The following is a 19,750-nucleotide window of genomic DNA, read 5'->3' as shown; positions in this document are numbered from 1 at the left end:
TCTTCAAAAATGTCCGTGAAAATCGAGAAGGTTTTATACAGTAGCCATTATCATTTGTAGACGTTCTTCTATCAATACACAAAAAAGGTACGTATCTGCGCAGCGGATTAAGCGCGATTAATTTTCTGACGTACTCGCCTTGCTTCAAATTACCGTGCAACATTTTCAGTGACAGTGTGTTACTGCTGCAATACATATGTGCTTGCTTTGCTGCATTTTAATATGCTCTTATATTTTCCAACCGCCCGCATCTCGTGATCGTGCGGTAGCGTTCTCGCTTCCCACGCCCGGGTTCCCGGGTTCGATTCCCGGCGGGGTCAGAGATTTTCTCTGCCTCGTGATGGCTGGGTGTTGTGTGCTGTCCTTAGGTTAGTTCGGTTTAAGTAGTTCTAAGTTCTAGGGGACTGATGACCGTAGCAGTTAAGTCCCATAGTGCTCAGAGCCATATTTTTCAACCCGATGTGCTTTTATCAAAATATATTTACACCTTTGCGACAAGTTCTTTTTTTTTCCTTTCCAGTCGGTGTGCAGTGCTGACAAGTGCATACCGCGCCGGAGGAGAAGACGCAGATCTCAGCTGCAGTGGAGGAAACGCACAGGGACTATAGGAGCAACGCGCTTCGATACTCAAGATGCTTCACAATTAATTTATGAGATGCAGACGTAGAAAAGCCACGGGCGAGAACAAAAGCGCTTGTCCACTTGCACCGTGACAAGCCCTTGAAATATAGTTTACTATTACTCTCAACCGACGATTTGCAGGCTACATAGCTCGCGAAAATGTTTTGCACTTATTTTAATAATATGTTTCTTTGATACTTTTGATGTTTCTAGATTTTATTTGAGGAGATGGAAAGTGAGACTTTGCACTGATGATGGTACCGAGCGGTGCTTTTAACTTGTCACGTGTTATCGCTGGCGCAACTGTCTGAAAAATCTGATCAAAATAAGTGGAATAATATACTATATGTGGTTGTGTTGTGTACATTAATTACAACTGTTGCTGTATCCCCGGCCTGGATTTGGAAAGACACTCGTACTAAACAGTCTCTTGGGAAGGTCGACGTTTATTATTTCACACGTGAAATGATGTTTTTGGCATGTTTCTTCAACAACTGCAAAGGAAGATAATGATTGGATATTAACAACAAAGTCCTCATACTGTCGCAGTAAGCACAAAATGCATTTTTGGATCCAAATCGCCATATAAACTATACTCATGGAGATGCATTAGGGCATGTTTCGTCTTCTTGTCACAAAGACAGCACTCAGAATTACACTTTGGAATATTTATGTAACCTCCTGTGCACTATCTGAATATGAATCTGAAAAGGTTCGAAAAACTAGTTTCTGTAATAAATAACTGTTTCAAACATGTGACTGGTTGCTGTTTTCTGTGTTTCTATTCAATAAACATTCACGATTCTTAAACATCCTAACGGATAAATTTAATCTAATGAGGTAGCGTTACAATGAAATTCCTATTCCCGATAGGCGCTTAGAATAATGTTTCAGGGATGACCTACGTCTCACAGATCCTTCTGCGAAAGCGCTTCCTTTAAGGCAGAGTTTTATTTGTAGTTGGCTTCTGTTGTTCATAATAAAAAACGGAAACGTATTTTTTTAAGGACACTTTTCTCCACTGTTGAGACCTTGGAGAAAGTTTCCAAGTTACATGATGCACGTTAAGAACTTTGGTGAAACGTGTAGTGACTCCATGCTTCTTAGAATACAATACATATTTGTGTGGGAGCGGCAGCATGCGGGCCTGGATTTGTGCGTGAAGAAGCGTAGGAGAGCGTGTGAGTGCGAGTAGTGAATGGCCAATTTGACAGCAGCGGCCTAGCAGCCGTCTGGATGCTGGCGCAGCCGACCGTGGCGCGTCTGATGGAACAACTCGCCGTGCGACAAAAGCCCACTGCCGCCTCTTTTTGTGCTCTTTTTTAATCGGCCTAGCATAACGGTATGCAGGCGGCCTTCCAAAATAGAAGTAAACGAGAGGCCCCTCGTGGCACTAGCGTTGTTTATGTCCGGCCGGCGTGCGAAGAAGAACGCGCGTCAGCCGCTGGCAGCTCCACTTGTGCGGCACGCAAATCGCGGGTCGCTTCACATCAAATAGCAAACCGGTCTCGGGGCCGGGCGACGCCCGTCCCGTGCGTGTTTACAAATTCTCTCGCGAGCGAAAGTGACAGCTCACTAATAGCCGGCTGAAGCTAGGAGCACGCGCGCATGTGGTTTCAAAATCCACCCACAAGTACACAGTAGCTCGTAACGAACCTAACTCCTTGTGAAACGCCCTTTCTTAGCCACAGAAATGCAGTATTATTCGTAACAGGAATTTGTGCAGCGAATGCGGTAGTCGTCAGAATATTTTCCGCCGAACTGATCATTCTTTCCGCTGTATATTTTCCGAAATGTTGCCCCCAGAGGTATAAAAAATTGTAAGAAAAGAGGAAAAAAGAAGAGAGCTTGTTGGTCGACGAGTATCCAGGCATCTTGTCAAGACCGGTTCTGGTCAAATTCTTCTTTTAACTTGATGTAGCGGGAAAGAGTTTAGCATGGAAATGAAAAAGCGGTTTTTTAGGTTAATATCCTGAGTAAGACCTTTTTTTTACCGACTCCGGCATTAGCTGTAGTCTCGTCCATCAGTCACCTGTTGTCCATGTGCAAATGCGATAAAAGAATGTCTGTCAAAAGAGAGGCATAACTGTAACAATCTCTCGCAGAAGAGGCTTGGCCATTGCACTCAGCTCCGTTGACACCACCAGCCAATAAGTATGCGGCGGAGAAATTGTGAATTCCATTTTTTTGGGGAAATAATCTAATTAAAGATGACAATCTTACTGTCGTTCCCTTCAACGAAAACTTGAGAAATTCAGTAAGGTGACGCCATCTTTCGCCAATCAGTACGTCAAAATAAATAAAAAGAAAGTTAGAGCTGGTAAAATATTTCTAGTTGACACAGGTTTCGAAGGCCGGTAATAAATGTACGAGATGACGCTATGGGTGACGGACACATCAAAGGTCAGCATCCTATTGTGGGTACCATAGCCTATTACCTACAATAACAATGCGCGCAGACTTAAACAGTGCGGTTTCTTGCCGTGACGTTTCTGCGAGGAGGAGGGGGTGCGTTGGTGCTGCGCCGTTATGCCCGTGGTGTGTGACGAGAACACAGGTGACACACGTGGATCGACGACCGCGCTAAGGAAAGCTGTCGTCCCGTCGGCCTGCAGGGCGCGTCGACGGCTGGGTGAGGAGGGACGGCGACTTACGACAGCGGAGAATACGAGTAGCTAGGGTGAGCACCTGTAGTACGGGAAGGGCTGCGACACGTGGAGGTCGATGGGCGCGGCGCCGGGCGGGCCGTATCCGTGGTGGTCCTGCATGACGGGCACGGCGGCGGCGTGGTGGCGGCCCAGCACCGCGGCCCACGGCGACGTGTAGCCGCTCTGCTCCATCACCGCAGCACCCTGCACGTACACACGCGCTCGGTCGCGCTCGCGGCACGCCGCACTGCCTGGTCTCCGCACGCCGCACGCTCGCGCACCGCACTGAGGCGCGCACACGTGCTGGTCCGCCGCCGTGGGCGGGAGCCACGCCCCCCAGTCCGAGGCGCGCGCCCGTTGGCCGCCGGCCGCCCCCCACCCCTCGCCCCGCCCCACCCGCCGCGGGGCCGCCCCGCGCGGGCGCACGCTGCCAGCCGTAAGCACACCCGCGCAAACAATCGCACTCGTAATTACCGACGGTTTTTTTGACTCGCCACTCGCTTCTTCTCGTATCGCGACTACCGCGAGATACTGTGACGAAGCGCCGCCCTATTCTTGCGGCTAATGGAAATGATCTCAGACGCGAAGCTAGAGTTACATTATCGTTGAGTGAATTCCGTTACCGGTACTTGTGTAATCCTTCACTCATTATATACGAACGTGCCGTTCGTCGTCATAGACGTAACTATACATATCCCGTGTGACAGCCATACTGTCAAGTAGGATAACTTTGTCGAACAGGATAAGGTTGCCAGTTTTTGAAAACGGCTGTAGCCTATTTAACGACCTGCAAAGTCCCTTAATTGGCCAACAGAGGCACGATTGTTTGCGCTGCACGCAGAGTACAGTTAGCTCGTTTGCGACATTGTACGTGTTTATTACATGTCTTTCTCGACATTTTTGCTTCCTTCTTGGAGGAGACGATTTACTGGTAATCTTCATATGTGTCTCGCCCTGCTCATTCACTCACATCTGAGGAAAATCTACTTGTTTTGCTTGAAACGTCGCATAATTTTGTTTCAAAATCAGTTATACATGAAAATGTTATGTTATGGCCGGCCGAAGTGGCCGTGCGGTTAAAGGCGCTGCAGTCTGGAGCCGCAAGATCGCTACGGTCGCAGGTTCGAATCTTGCCTCGGGCATGGATGTTTGTGATGTCCTTAGGTTAGTTAGGTTTAACTAGTTCTAAGTTCTAGGGGACTAATGACCTCAGCAGTTGAGTCCCATAGTGCTCAGAACCATTTGAACCATTTTGTTATGTTATATTTGATTTCATAATATGGCTTGAGAATGTTTCCCACAGTTTGATGATAACTTCGTCTTCGAAGAAGTAGATGAAAGAAGAACCAACATAAGGACATATTAAACTATAATCAGACGAGTAACTAAAAACATTCTAAAGCCAGGATCGCATCAATATTTTTTTATTCAAAACAATCGATTGCGGCAGACTTTGTTGTAATCTTCAGGTCAGCAAAGTCTGACAAAACCGCTCGTTTTAAATAAAGAAATATTTATGTGATATTGGCTGTAGAATGTTTCTAGCAAGCAAAACAGATCGCTCCTTCTGTTTTCTCAAAATGAGAAAATTCAATCGGACGAGTATTACTTTATCTGGTAGAATGGAGAATAGATACGTATACAGAGAGAATGATGAAGGCTTTTGAAAATAAAATGCTGCGGAAGATATCTGGACCAATTTGCGAGGGAGGAGAATGGCGAAGAAGAAAGAACAGGGAGCTCATGGAGATATACAGGGTGAACCATGACTCCACTGACAAACTTTCAGAGGTTGTTCCGGGATACCTTCCGAGTATCTTGGTACGAAGGAACCACGGTCACCGCCAGTTTGTTATGGAGTTATTGCATTCCGTTTGGTTTCTTGCCCCAACTAACTTCATATCTATGTTGCACTGAAAATAGTGCACAACAGTGCAAATGTCGACGATAGCCGCTTCGAGTATTGTTTGGAAACAAATTTATTCCATACACTCACGGTACTTGCTGTTGACAATAATAACAGCATCACGCCCACGTTACTCTTCGCCCTCTGTCGGGTTTGTTTTTCCAGCAGTGTTAGTTGTACGTTAACGGATATACAGAGTAGTATGGGTATGCTTACGGATGGAGGGTTGACAGATGTGTACTTAGCGTTTGGTTTCACTGAATGCAGTGGAATAGCGGCACAACGACGCCTATACTCACAAGGGAACCTCCCCACCGCACCCCCCTCATTTAGTTATAAGTTGGCACAGTGGATGGGCCTTGAAAAACTGAACACAGATCAATCGAGAAAACAAGAAGAAGTTATGTGGAACTATGAAAAAATAAGCAAAATATACAAAATGAGTAGTCCATGTTTAAAATGGTTCAAATGGCTCTGAGCACTATGCGACTCAACTGCTGAGGTCATCAGTCGCCTAGAACTTAGAACTAATTAAACCTAACTAACCTAAGGACAGCACAGAACACCCAGCCATCACGAGGCAGAGAAAATCCCTGACCCCGCCGGGAATCGAACCCGGGAACCCGGGCGTGGGAAGCGAGAACGCTACCGCACGACCACGAGATGCGGGCTGTGTCCATGTTTAAGATAGGTAACATCAAGGACAGCGTGAGCGAAGGAGCGCCGTGGTCCCGTGGTTAGCGTGAGCAACTGTAGCACGAGAGGTCCTTGGTTCAAGTCTTCCCTCGAGTGAAAACTTTAATTCTTCAGTTTATGTGACAATTTCTTATGTTTTCATCACTTTTTGGGAGTGATTATCACATCCACAAGAAAACCTAAATCGGGCAAGGTAGAAGAATCTTTTTACCCATTCGCCAGGTGCACAAGTTAGGTGGGACGACAACATATTCCTATCATGTGACGCACATGCCGTCACCAGTGTCGTATAGAACGTATCAGACGTGCTTTCCTGTGGAGGAATCGGTTGACATATGAACTTGCAATCAAAAGTTTTCGATTCCCATTGGAGAGGCACGTCCTTTCGTCTACTAATCGCACGGTCGCACGCTTTTGCGGAGCGGTCGCAAAGCACAGACACTAAACTTATTACAGTGAACATAGACGTCAATGAACGAACGGACAGATCATAACTTTGCGAAAATAAATGAAGTAAAATTTTCACTCGAGGGAAGATTTGAACCAAGTACCTCTCCTTGCGCAGCTGCTCACGCTAACCACGGAACCACGGCGCTCCTAACCTCCCATTATCCTTTATGTTGCCTGTCATGCACATGGACTACTCTGTTTATATACTTTGCTTATTTTTTCATAGTTCCACACAACTTCTTCCTGTTTTCTCGATTGATCTGTGTTCAGTTTTTCAAGGCATATCCACTGTGCCAACTTATAACTAAATCTGAAGGGGATACGATGGGGAGGTTCCCTTGTCAGCTGTGCCGGCAGTGATGGCAAACACAACACAGTCCTTTTGCATCTGTACACAGGCTTTACGGGAAATCAAATGTGTTGTACGTTTTGTTGATTGTGTATTGCAATCTTTTTCAGTGTTTCGACGTCATTTTCACAGAAACGGAGGTAGCTGGGCTAATAAACTGAATAAATCATAATAACATTATTACTCTAACGAGCCGCCGAAGACTGTGGGTCCCTTGTGCCAAATTACTCAGGAGGTATCCCTCAACAACCTCTGAAGGATCGTCGGCGAAGTTCCGGCTCACACTGTCAAATGAAGTAGATGTCCACGATGGGGGCAGTGTCACGTTTATAGAGAGGAGGAAGGATCAAGATTGAGAGCAGTGTCAGTGGAAACAACCGAAAGGACGTAGACCTTTAGACAGACCGAAAATAAGACCGAGAGAGCGGATGGTCACGTATCTTCAGATACTTGGAGCTAGGGAAGAAGATGCCAAGGATAGAACGCTGTGGAGAAGGCTACATGACAACCCCAAAAACCGACTGCGGTTTTTAAGCCAGGAGAGTAAGAGTAAGTGGTGTTACCCCAGGAAACTTGGTGGAAACTGAACAACTTTGACAACACAGAATTTCGTAATTTTCTATACTTTTCCATGCTTTTTTCAGAGCTTGCACTTTAGTTTTGTTTTATATGTTGTTGAAATACCAAGACGGATCAAGATCAAGATGGGTGACCGCATGTAATAAAATTATGAGAATGCTGGTCTGCAACTTGCTTCCCTGCAGTGGTTAGTAACGAGATGAGCAGAGGAGAAACAACCGAAAGAGATAATATTCCGCTTAGAACTACTGGAAATAAAGAAAAGTGCCTCCATTCAAATACATAACGGCGTCTGGCTGTGTTGAGTAATGCTGAGGAAGAAGAGAGGCTTAAAACATGTCGTTGTCGGTTCTACGGAGATGAAGAGTTGGTATCTCTGAACAAATGATAGAGGGAAATGTTTTTATTTCTCAAACATGTCTGATGAAGAGTTTTCAATGTTCAAGTCATTATGTGTCTAATTGAACATCCTTCCAATAAAATCTTGGAAAAAGTATCGTTTTCTGATTAAAAATTCAGAAATTTCTTTGAAGTCTAAAGTGTGTGTATTTAAATTTGCCTATTTGAATATTTTGAATATTTACACGTGATACACATCGTTCCAAAAGAGTTACCATATTTCAATATCCTTTCCTCTCTTATTGTTTGGTAATTCCCACCTGTTTTATGACACTTGGGAAAGTCGCCCGTTTTCATGCTAACTTCATTATCGCTGATTTTTTAATTTTTTTTTACGGATAAATGTTATCTTAATTTATCATATTCCTACAAGTTCTGAAACTAGAGCTCTAGAGTAAGAGTATATAATGGCTTTGAATGATAGCCTACATCAGTTTACTCACAGTTTCTTAAATAAATGAAGTATTTGGTGAAGCTATCTCTTTTGACGATACAGTACGTTTCTTATAACTGCATTGTAGATCCATACAGGTGATTTTGAACGCTATAACAAACTGTTGGAGACAGTCCCTTTGAGGATATGGAACAAGTATGTTCTCAAGAGCATATGTTCCGAGAAGCTTGGTTTCCAAGCAAGAGGCCATAGCACGTAGCACCTTACTCAGCACTGGTACAGTCTGGTAAACGAAAAGCCTCCACGTGTCATTAGAGGTGGTGTTCCAAAGACCCTCCACGGATTTCGAAACATCTACGCCCACGACGTAATGTGGACTGCCGCATTCGTTCTAATAGACCGGCCCGAACTCAGATGGCAGTACGGGTAGCATAACTGAGTTTTTCCGGTGAAGGGGGTCTGAAACACAACACTTTTCAGCAAACGTTGTTCAGGGGAGCGACCGCCGAAGCACGTAACTGGTCCGGGACATCGGCTGAGGAAGACACTTTCGTTGTACGTTCGCACGTTCACGAGGAAGTGGGCTGAAGTAACGACATGTAGCAGCCAGCATTTGTCCCTCGATGCCAGTGAAGGCACTGCTTCCATAGCGTGCCTCAGGACGTGCAAATACGCCTCGCCTCCACGACGTGATTACTAATAACACAAGCTCTTCCGATGTCGGCGGTCGGCGAACAGCGGTAACAATGATGAGTGTTCTGGAGGTTTAATTGCCATTTCTTATAAAATTTACCAATGCAGTAGTCTATGCTGTACGTTATGAATAACGTGTGTGAATCACACTTTTCCGGAAAGGATTATTTATTCAATACACTTTATTTAACCGTGATATCTCAGTTCGGTTACATTGTTCATGTTCATCCTACGTAATCACCAAATCCTGAATTCGGCATTGGCCTCATTCGTCAAGAATTTGTTTGTAGGTCATTACCCATAATCTCCCGTAGTCCACTATTTTTATTTGTCTTTTGCCATAATCTTTAATTTCTGCAACAAAGGCGTTTAAGTGCCAAAAACAAAGTACTAGCTAGGGACTGGAGGTGCTAGAAAAATAAATCGGCCACACCGCTCTTAAAGGCACCATCCCCAAATTCATCCTATGCCATCCAGGGAAACTGCGGGAAACATTGTTTGGGACAGGTGAACGGCCGATGGGAATCTAAATTTCAGCCCTTTCGTATACGAGCTTCAACTACCGCGCGTTACGCCTGCAGATTGTGTGTGCAGACTATCCTTTGCAGTATTCCATGAACTGAAAGAACTAAATTTCTGTATAGCCATTTTAACTAATTCAGATGTGGGTTCTTGGTGAAACTTTGTATACTGCATTAACAACACGAAATTGTTTTGCTTAGTTTCCCGAAACTTTGTTATTTTCGTAAGATCTATGTTTCTGGTTGTAAGCCTATTATCCAGTACACAACTAATTCCAAAGATAGCAACCAAGCAAAGATAAAAACATGTCAACCCCAAAATCTAACGATTCACGATTCAAACTATAAATATCTGTTGACAGTTCCGACATAGATGAGTTTGTATTGTACAGCCTTGTAACATTCATTAGGACATAATTTACTCTAATTATAAGTACACATACAGTGTTGTAGAGCTATGTGCACAGAAACGGATATTTCTGTAATTATCTGCTTATGTATGCAGACACCAAGATTTTTCTCCCATGTGAAAATTGCAACGTTATCTACAAACGGGGAATAATTGAAATGAGTTTTCTTATTCAATAGTAAATGTGGGGATACGGACATCTGTCTCTAATTCCTAATATTTGTAATTGAGTGAGCCTTGCACCCTTTCCCTTTGTGTGTGGGACTTCTACATCTGTTACATATTTGTGGTTCTGGTTCAATCACTGTTCAGCAAAGGAGGAATCTGGCTCCTTTAATCTCCAGCTTATGTGATGTTTCCTGGGTCTAGTATGGGTTGACTTCCCAGTCTGTCCTATATAGCTGGACTGATGTTCTTGACAGGTGTTCTTATGAACTCCACTTTTCGTGATAAGTTAATTATACTTCAAACTGATGAAACATCTTCCTAATGTATGTGGGACTTCGAAAATCCTAGAGAATCTCTTTGTTTTTAAAATGTTGCTTATCCTATTACATGTTTTACCAGTAAAAGGCCAGTTGTGCCACCGTTAATGTTTAGTTTCGAGAACTGAAATGAGCCCTTTTAGTACTTCTTGCCCACATCTACACACTAAATGTTTCAGGAGAAAGCATATACGAGTTAAGGGATGATAGTACACGCTAATCCAAAAGTAACGTAAAATTTAAACATGAGGTTTATTTTTATTAGTTTAAGAGATGTGGTTGTTTGATAATACCTGCAATGGCAACAGTTCTGGTGACAATAGACTATATTAATAGGCTATTAGTTGCGCGAATTGTCAATTTCATTTAGTTACTGACGTTGTACTGTTAATCACGACTTTAGTCTACATACTTACGACTTGGTGCTGGCTCATCGTCCACTGATATCAATATAGGTTTCTGGAAGTGCTATCTTTCGGTACATTATTCGTTAGTCGAGGCCTTAGATTCCCAACGAAATGGGAGAAACAATCCCTCAGCGTTTTTCTTAATTTTATAGTTTGTGGGAGAAAGCTCGAGTTTAACACGGCATCGAGATCAGTCATAGCTATGGAGACGTAACACGTGCTACTAACGAGCACAGCTCCCGGGTTCCAACTGTGTCGATAAGGTGTTCGGAATTGCCAGCACGAATAATGAGACCAATAAAATGTTAGCTGTCAATGTCACAGCTTGTGCAGTAGATGCCAATGGTAATGGAATGCACAGGGCCTGTAGAAAGGGATCAGCTATGGAACGTATGTTCTACACTCCACGTAATTGTCGTCGTAAGTAAACTTAACAAGTAATGGAGAAACAGTTTAGGTATGTTTTGTTGAGATAATAGCTTTCGAATTTTGATACAGGCCATCCCCAGAACCACTCATGCAATAAAAGTACAAAGCTGATCGTAATGTGACAGTACGTCATGATGTTTTATTTTTTATTCGTATACTATCACTGTTTGTATTGTTTACATCACATTAGATGGCTCTGAGCACTATGCGACTTAACTTCTGAGGTCATCAGTCGCCTAGAACTTAAAACTAATTAAACCTAACTAACCTAAGGACATCACACACATCCATGCCCGAGGCAGGATTCGAATCTGCGACCGTAGCGGTCGCTCGGTTCCAGACTGTAGCGCCTAGAACCGCACGGCCACTCCGGCCGGCCCACATTAGATCAGCTTTGTACTACAGTACTCCATTACCTACATTTATTAGATGTATACATCTGAGAATTACTTGTATCAAGGATCGAAATCGGTGATCCTAACAAAACATAACTAGTGACCCAGACGGAGTCTTATTTTATTGTAATTACAGGTGATCACAGTTCCCTGAGACATCATATCTTCAATTATGAGATTTTAGGAAAAAATGCATTTATCTCTCTCTGAGAATGGTGAATGAAAGAAGGACTTCCCACTGGAATAAAAACACTTACTGCAGGAAGACCACAGCCGAGCTCTCTGCGGCCAGGACGATCAGCCATGTATGCACTACTGTGGAACTCATAGCGATTTAATGAGAATCTTTGGTAAGTGATGCCGGCCGGTGTGGCCGTGCGGTTCTAGCCGCTTCGGTCTGGAACCGCGTGACCGCTACGGTTGCAGGTTCGAATCCTGCCTCGGACATGGATGTGTGTGATGTCTTTAGGTTAGTTAGGTTTATGTAGTTCTAAGTTCTAGGGGACTGATGACCACAGATGTTAAGTCCCATAGTGCTCAGAACCATTTGAACTATTTTTTTGGTAAGTGATGCCATGGATCCGATTTCTAACGAAACGGTCATGCAGTTTATCTCGAAGGTTCCCTTCAATGCACGATAGTAGAAGGTGAGTCTGTCAAAAATGGTGAATTGCTAGATACCTAATTACCAACAATTACGGAAACGGCATGTAGAGGCACATCGATGGACATACAGAGATGTGAATGGAGCATCTAAGACGCTACCACCACTCCGACTACAGGCCACAAGTGACCCATTGGGACCATCCGACCGCCGTGTCATCCTCCGAGGAGGATGCGGATAGGAGGGGCATGGGGTCACCACACAGCTCTCCCGGTCGTTATGATGGTATTCTTGACCTAATCCGCTACTATTCGGTCGAGTAGCTCCTCAGTTGGCATCACGAGGCTGAGTGCACGCCGAAAAATGGTAACAGCGCATGGCAGCCTGGATGGTCACCCATCCAAGTGCCGACCACGTCCGACAGCGCTTAACTTCGGTGATCTCACAGACACAGGTGTATCCACTGCGACAAGGCCGTTGCCCATCTAAGACGCTAATTTAAAGAAAATATATCTACTGTGGCTAGTCTAACGTCGTGACAAGGAAGAAAGTGTAATGGAGCATCATATAAACACCACATTTTGTCACGCATCACGAAGAAGATCGTGTGGTGTCACCGCCAGGCACCACACTTGCTAGGTGGTAGCCTTTAAATCGGCCGCGGTCCATTAATATACGTCGGACCCGCGTGTCGCCACTATCAGTGATTGCAGACCGAGCGCCGCCACACGGCAGGTCTAGAGAGACTTTCTAGCACTCGCCCCAGTTGTACAACCGACTTTGCTAGCGATGGTTCACTATCAAAATACGCTCTCATTTGCCGAGACGATAGTTAGCATAGCCTTCAGCTATGTCATTTGCTACGACCTAGCAAGGCGCCATGTTCAGTTACTATTGATATTGTGAATAATGTACAGTCAAGAGCGACGTTCATCATTAATAGATTAAAGTTAAGTATTCCACCAGCTACGTCCGTTTTTCTAAATTCTAATTTCCTTGACCTGTTCCAGAACTCACGCCAGCCTGCGTGAGCTAAAACACGTGCCTTTCGGCTTCCTCTAGTAACACGGTGTTGGCTCTCCTGCCAACCCACAACATTGGCGACGAGACAATACCGCGTTCGTAACTATACTGCCCTGATTTACTTGTGTAATGGCTTCGCCACCATCTCCAGATGTACTGTCCGAATTTTATCGCTTACAGAATCAGCAGACGCAGGCCTTACTGGATGCCCTTGGACAGCTTGTCCAGGGTCAACGTGTGATGCAAAACGATGCGGCAGCCGCCGCTCCACCGCTAACGCAGCCACAACACGCAGTTGCACCAACTTTTCGTCCTTTTGATGCTGCACTGGAAAGCTGGACGGAGTGGTCACGCCAATTTGGATTCCATCTCGCCGCCTACAGAATTCAAGGCAACGAGCGGCAGCCTTTTTTGTTATCTTCCGTCAGGGTGACTGTGTACCGTGTGATAGTCAAATTATTTCCCCGACGCGACGTAGCAACTCTGTCCTACGAAGAAATTTTGTCTGCATTAGATGCATATTTCAAAGAATCAGTCAATGTAGTTGCCAAACGGTATACCTTCTATACTATGGTATGTGATGCAATTGCACAGAACGTTTCTGATGTTCGTATACGGGAACAGATTTTGAAACTAGTCAATCCCTCCCTTCAACAAGTGATGGACATATTGGATCGGCAGGACACACTTGACTTTGCTCAGGAATCATTTGAAACTTCGTCAGCCGTGTGTCAGGTTAACCGGCCCTCCGGGCGAGCTGCACGGAACAGTAAACAGTCCTCGCGCCCGGCCGCGCCGCTGCCGCCAGGCTCTCAGCCACGGGTACCGCACAGGCAAGCAAATGCAGTGCTAAAATCATGCCCGCGGTGTGCTACTAGACATTTGCGTGAGACTTGCCCGTCATGCCAAGCTATTTGCTTTTTCTGTAATAAAAAAGGACATGTTCAGAGTGTTAGAAAAAGCTCTGATCGGCAACTCAAAACCATTCCAGGCCCTTTGCTTCGCGCCGGAATCTGAATCGAACCAAGGATACTCAGGCTCGCAACACTTTGCCCATGGAAATTCATATAGTTCATGCCACTCTGCCCAGTGCCACTCCCTCTAACAGTGACTGTGTTCGTCCCACAAATAGTGTGCGTCGACATCGCAGGAACTCCCATCAAGTCGCAGGTGATTTTGTACCAGTCTCAGTTCACGTTGCACGAGACAGTCGCTCTTGTCGTCAGCAGAGCAATACACTTTTTGTGGGCTTGGACATTAACGGCAAAGTGATACCATTCCAGCTCGATACCGGGGCTGCAGTTTCACTGATCAATCAAGACACTTACAAACTGCTGGGCACACCTCCGTTGCGTGCTGCAAATGTTAAGTTAAGTACCTATTCAGGTCAACAGATCCCTGTGTTAGGACAGTGCAGCCTTCATGCAACATACAAGGGACAAACAAAACTTGTGTCATTTTTCGTCCTTCGTTCTTCTTCCGCAGTAAACTTATTTGGTTTCGATTTATTTCAGTTGTTTCACTTGTCTATAGTAAATCGGGTTCTATCAGTGAACCAGACTGCGCCTTCAGACAGTGTTTCTCGTCTATGTGAAGAATTTGCAGACATTTTTGCACCGGGCCTCGGTTGCGCTAAGAACTATAATGCACATTTGGAACTGAAAGTCAACGCGCAACCGAAATTTTTCAGAGCGCGCAATGTTCCCCACGCATTGCGTGATGAGGTCGCAAAAACATTACACGATTTGGAATCACAAGGTGTAATTGAACGTGTGCAGGCTTCTCTCTGGGCATCACCCTTAGTAATTTTGCCAAAAACTTCCGGAAAATTGAGACTTTGTGTGGACTTCAAGGCAACAGTGAATCCACAACTAGTGACTGCAACTTTTCCTTTACCCCGCCCGGAAGATCTTTTTGACAAACTGTGCCCGGGTAAATATTTTTCGAAGTTGGACCTAGCACATGCGTACTTGCAAATACCGGTGGACGAAGAATCCCAGCGCGTTTTGGTGGTTAACACGCATCTTGGTTTGTATCGATTCAAACTACTGCCATTCGGGTGTGCGTCCGCCCCTGCATTGTTTCAGCAATGTCTACAAACTGTTTGTGCGTCGGTCCCTACTGCAGCAAACTATCTGGACGATATTGTGATCTCCGAAAAGTCGGAAGAAGAACATTTAGCCAATCTCAGAACATTATTTCAGATCTTGCGACAAAATGGTCTTCGCTTGCGGAAGGACAAATGTGTATTTTTTGCTCGTGACTTACCCTACCTGGGACATGTACTCAATGCCCAAGGCATACATCCCAGTCCAGAGCACCTCCGTGCCATACAAGACTTGCCTTCGCCGCAGAATTTGAAGCAGCTACAGAGTGTGCTGGGAAAAATTAACTATTATCATCGCTATGTTCCCCATGCCTCTTCCATTTCAGCTCCGCTTCATCGCTTACGCCGTAAAGGTGTTCCGTTCGTCTGGACGACGGAATGCGAACGCGCCTTTCACCAGTTGAAATCGGCGTTGCTTTCCAATACTTGCCTTACACCATTCGATCCCCAGAAGCCCCTTTTGTTGATGGTGGATGCATCGGATTTCGGGATCGGTGCTGTGCTTGCGCACAAAGATGGTTCGCACGATCGCCCTATTGCCTTTGCGTCCAAATTGCTCTCGTTTGCGCAAAGAAATTATTCACCGATCGAGAAAAAAGCATTGGCTCTCGTATTTGGTGTTACAAAGTTTCATGATTTCTTGTATGGTCGTCACTTTACCATCATCACAGACCACAAACCTTTGACATCGCTCTTTCATCCGACCAAGCCTGTACCTCCACGTACAGCGCAGAAATTCATTTTCCTCTCGCAGTACCGCTACGATATCTTGTATCGGTCCACTGCTAAGCACGGAAACGCCGATGCGTTGTCCCGTTTGCCTGTTGCTGAGGATAGAGCATTCGATTCCTCCGAATCTGCTTGCATGTTCATTGATTCGGAAACCGATGACGTGGTCGAATCGTTTCCGATTGATTTTCGTCGTGTAGCTACAGCCACAGCTGCCGACCCTGTCCTTGCTACCATTCTGCGTTTTGTTGCTACGCAATGGCCCTTGTCAAAGTCACGGATCGGGGATCCGTTGGTTCGCCGATTTTTTGCTCACCAGGAGAGACTTCTTGTACGACGTGGTGTTTTGCTGTTGCGTTCTGATAATGATCAGTCCAGGGTCGTGGTCCCACGTTCGTTACAGTCCTCTGTCTTACAGCTGCTCCACCAAGGACATTGGGAGTATAGTGAGAACGAAACAACTTGCTCGTCAGCACTGTACTTGGCTCGGAATCGATGCCGCGATTACGAATATGTGCTCTTCTTGCAGGGTGTGTGCCGAACAACAATCAGCACCACCGCGGAAGTTCTTTGCATGGCCAAAAGCCACTTCCCCTTGGCAACGCTTACACATCGATTTTGCTGGCCCATTCTGGAATGCTCGATGGTTGGTTGTGGTAGATTCATTCAGTAATTTTCCTTTTGTTGTCCGGATGTCTTCCACGACGTCATCTGCCACCATCCAAGCGTTATCTGCTATCTTTTGCATTGAAGGTCTTCCACAGACTATTGTTTCCGACAATGGCCCACAATTCATGTCCGCAGAATTTCAGTCATTCTGCAAGGCCAATGGTATTCAACATCTGACGTCCGCGCCGGTTTCGCCACAGTCAAACGGTGCCGCGGAACGATTGGTCAGGACTTTCAAGTCACAGATGTTGAAGTTGAAAGAGTCGCATTCTCGGGAGGATGCGTTATTGCTCTTTTTGTCCTCGTATCGCTCTCAGCCCCGAGATGGTCGCTCGCCGGCTGAGTTGCTTCACGGTCGCCCTCATCGCACCTTGATGCCTTTGCTACATCCGCCGCATCAGGTTCCTGTGCAGCGGCAGACACCCGCTTTTGCCCCAGGCGACGTTGTCTACTACCGCCATTATCGAGGTTCACGGCGTTGGCTCGAAGGGTGCATTCTTCGCTGCCTCGGCCGCGTTCTGTATCAGGTTTTGGGGGTCTCTGGTGAGGTGCGACGGCATCTCAATCAGCTGCGCCCCTGTCGTCGCACGGGATCTGCCGCTCCCCATCTGCTTTCAGCGACGGTGCCGTCCGGTCAGCGCCCTGGGGACCCATCTACTGGCTCGCCTCAGCCCCAGGTGTTACCGACGCTGCCTTCCATTTTGCCCCATGGCGACGCGACGCCGCCGCCGCCGCCGCCTGTTCTCCCGCCGGCGACGCCCGCAGTGGACGCGTCGCTGCAACCGCCGGGCGCCTCCCTGGGTCACGCGCCGCCGATCGCTTCCCGTGACCAGTTGTCCTCCGACATGGAACTCTTGCCCGCTCCGGACCCTATGTCGTCTTCGCCCGTCGGGTGCCCCGGCCCGATGGAGGTCGACCCTTCGGCCCCTCCTGTCTCTCTACGGGCACATACACCGCATGTTGGCGTGCACCCTGGAGCAGGTTTTCAGGCGTTTCCTAGCTCCCCGCGGTCCGAATGGCAGGGTGCGGGTGGCACAGCCTCGCCTGTTGTTAGGCCCCCCACCTCGTCGCATACGTCAACATGGGGTCCTCCCCACGGCGGGCGGAAGCCTTATGCCACAACCGTACGCCGATTTGCGGGGGAGGAATGTGGTGTCACCGCCAGACACCTCACTTGCTAGGTGGTAGCCTTAAAATCGGCCGCGGGTCCGCAGTCAAGTCGCATAGTGCTCAGAGCCATTTACATGGAAAATAGAAAAGACCCAAAGAATAGAGGCGTAATAGGTTGATTTAGTAAGCGAGAGACTATTATGATGGTTCTCATTAAACTCCAGAGCTGTAAAATTCCGGGAGCCCTTCCAGTACTTCTTGTCCATATCTAAACACTGTTTTAGCTTAAGAGATGTGGCTGTCTGATAATCCTCCAACGGCAACAATTCTGGTGGCAGTAGACTGAATTAATAAGCTATTTGTTGCGCATATTGTTAATTTTATTTCATTACTGGTGTCAGTCGGGACTTAAGTCTACGTACTTACGACCTGGGGTTGGCTTATCGTCCACTGATGTTGAGGCGTTAGAGTCCCAGCAAAATGCCGTTTCACTTGTCCAAAGAAGCCCTTACTTTGTGTTTTGCTTAAATTTATACTTTGTGGAAGTCTAAACAAAGCTGGAGTTTAACATCGCGTCGAGATCGATCACGGTGTTTGAAGACCGAAGACTTATAACCAACGAGCATAACATCCGGGTCACAGTTGTGAGGTATAGGGAGGACAGTTCGGAAGTAATAAGACCAGTAAATTGTTAGCTGCTAATGACTTACTTTGAACAGGGTTGCAAAGGGTGACACACATTCCCTTCTCTTACACCTTGTGAGCTGAAATCGGCGTAAAATGAGCACAGAGTTTAGCACTCATGTGGAAGATTAGTTTTTCCTACTTACCATTCGCGAATGGAACAGGAGAGGGCTGTAAATGATTCTCCACGACACATCGCAACGTGGATTGGTGAGTACGGATGCAGATGGAGATATAAATGTAGACTTCGTGCTGTCAGTTTCATCCGCAGTAGGTTAGGCAACCATCGCGTCACACTGCACAGCTGCCTGCTTCAAATTTTAGTGAATATCGTACACTATGAAATCGAGGCTTGGATTGATTCCAGATAGGCCTTTATCGACAGCAGCCTTGTAAATTTTGTCAGTGCGGTCTTGTGGCGAACAGGCGAGTAAACATATTGTTTATACTTCTTGTTTCCTTCGTTTTATAGAGATTCTTCTACAGGCTGAACGTACTCCGCCTAACAAACAAAAGTGAAGCACCCAGAAGACTTGGTCACACGTCAATGTAACGTCGTATACGTACATCTCATCGGCGGGTATGTAAATGATTAGAGCTGCAGTTCTCTGTGACAGATAGAAAGGTCACCAGACTGTATTATGGTTTCCCGTGTACAGTGTTGTTACCAGGCCTTGTAGGGACTATGCCATCATGGACAACTGGGCAATGCACGTGAGAGACGTGAACAGCATCGGATTTTGAGTGATCACTTAGGAGGATGCAAGACTTCGAGTACTCGCGTGCGACAGCGTTGTCAGCGCCTGACAGAGTTTGTAAGAGCCTCATTATTGAGGATCTCCATTTGGCAGGTTGGTAGAACTGCACAGTATCCAGATTAGTGGGGTCCGTTGTTGGACTGCATGGGACTCGAGGGCAGGCATACTCGATGTCAAGGTACTGATCGATCACATCTGATCACCATAAGGGAAAGCCGACGTATTGTGCACCAAGCATCATAACACCTTCATATCTGCGCCTGCCATCCGAAAACAAGTAATAGACCCTCTACAACATTATGTGTCCCCCCAAACCGTTGGTGAGAGATTAGCAGCAGTCGGAGAAGTGAATTACCGTCCCAAGCGTAGGTTGTCGCTAACAGCATAACAAAAACGATGCTTTTGGAGTGATGCCGTGACCGCGGATGAACATCGCCGGCAAGTACAGCGGCGACCTGGGGTGAGATCTCATTCTTCCAATGTTTTGAAGAGGCACAGCGGCGTTACTCGTGGCGTCATGGAGCGGAGAGCCAACGGCTATGGCTCCAGATCACGGCTGGAAGAGACTGAGGGAATTCTGACGGCACATCGGTACGCCACGGACATCCTCATGTCTTATCTCCCATACGACAATATCGTGTGGCATTTTTCAATAGGATGACGCTCTTCCATGTGTAGTTCTTGC

At 46.2% G+C, this 19,750-nt stretch overlaps 1 protein-coding gene across 1 annotated transcript in view; it reads right to left on the bottom strand.

The window, feature by feature from the left end:
* The window catches only part of LOC124722403, a 439,721-nt gene that overhangs the window by 418,256 nt on the left and 1,715 nt on the right, over positions 1–19,750 (bottom strand). Inside the window, exon 2 of the mRNA XM_047247572.1 lies at positions 3,310–3,696. Within this exon, the coding sequence (XP_047103528.1) occupies positions 3,310–3,696 (387 nt within the window). The remainder of the gene's footprint in view (positions 1–3,309; positions 3,697–19,750) is intronic.

Source organism: Schistocerca piceifrons, chromosome X, assembly GCF_021461385.2.
Source record: "Schistocerca piceifrons isolate TAMUIC-IGC-003096 chromosome X, iqSchPice1.1, whole genome shotgun sequence".
NCBI classification, from domain to species: Eukaryota; Metazoa; Arthropoda; class Insecta; order Orthoptera; family Acrididae; genus Schistocerca; species Schistocerca piceifrons.
Note: the sequence above shows the minus strand (reverse complement) of the source record. Positions and strands in the feature narration are given on the sequence as shown.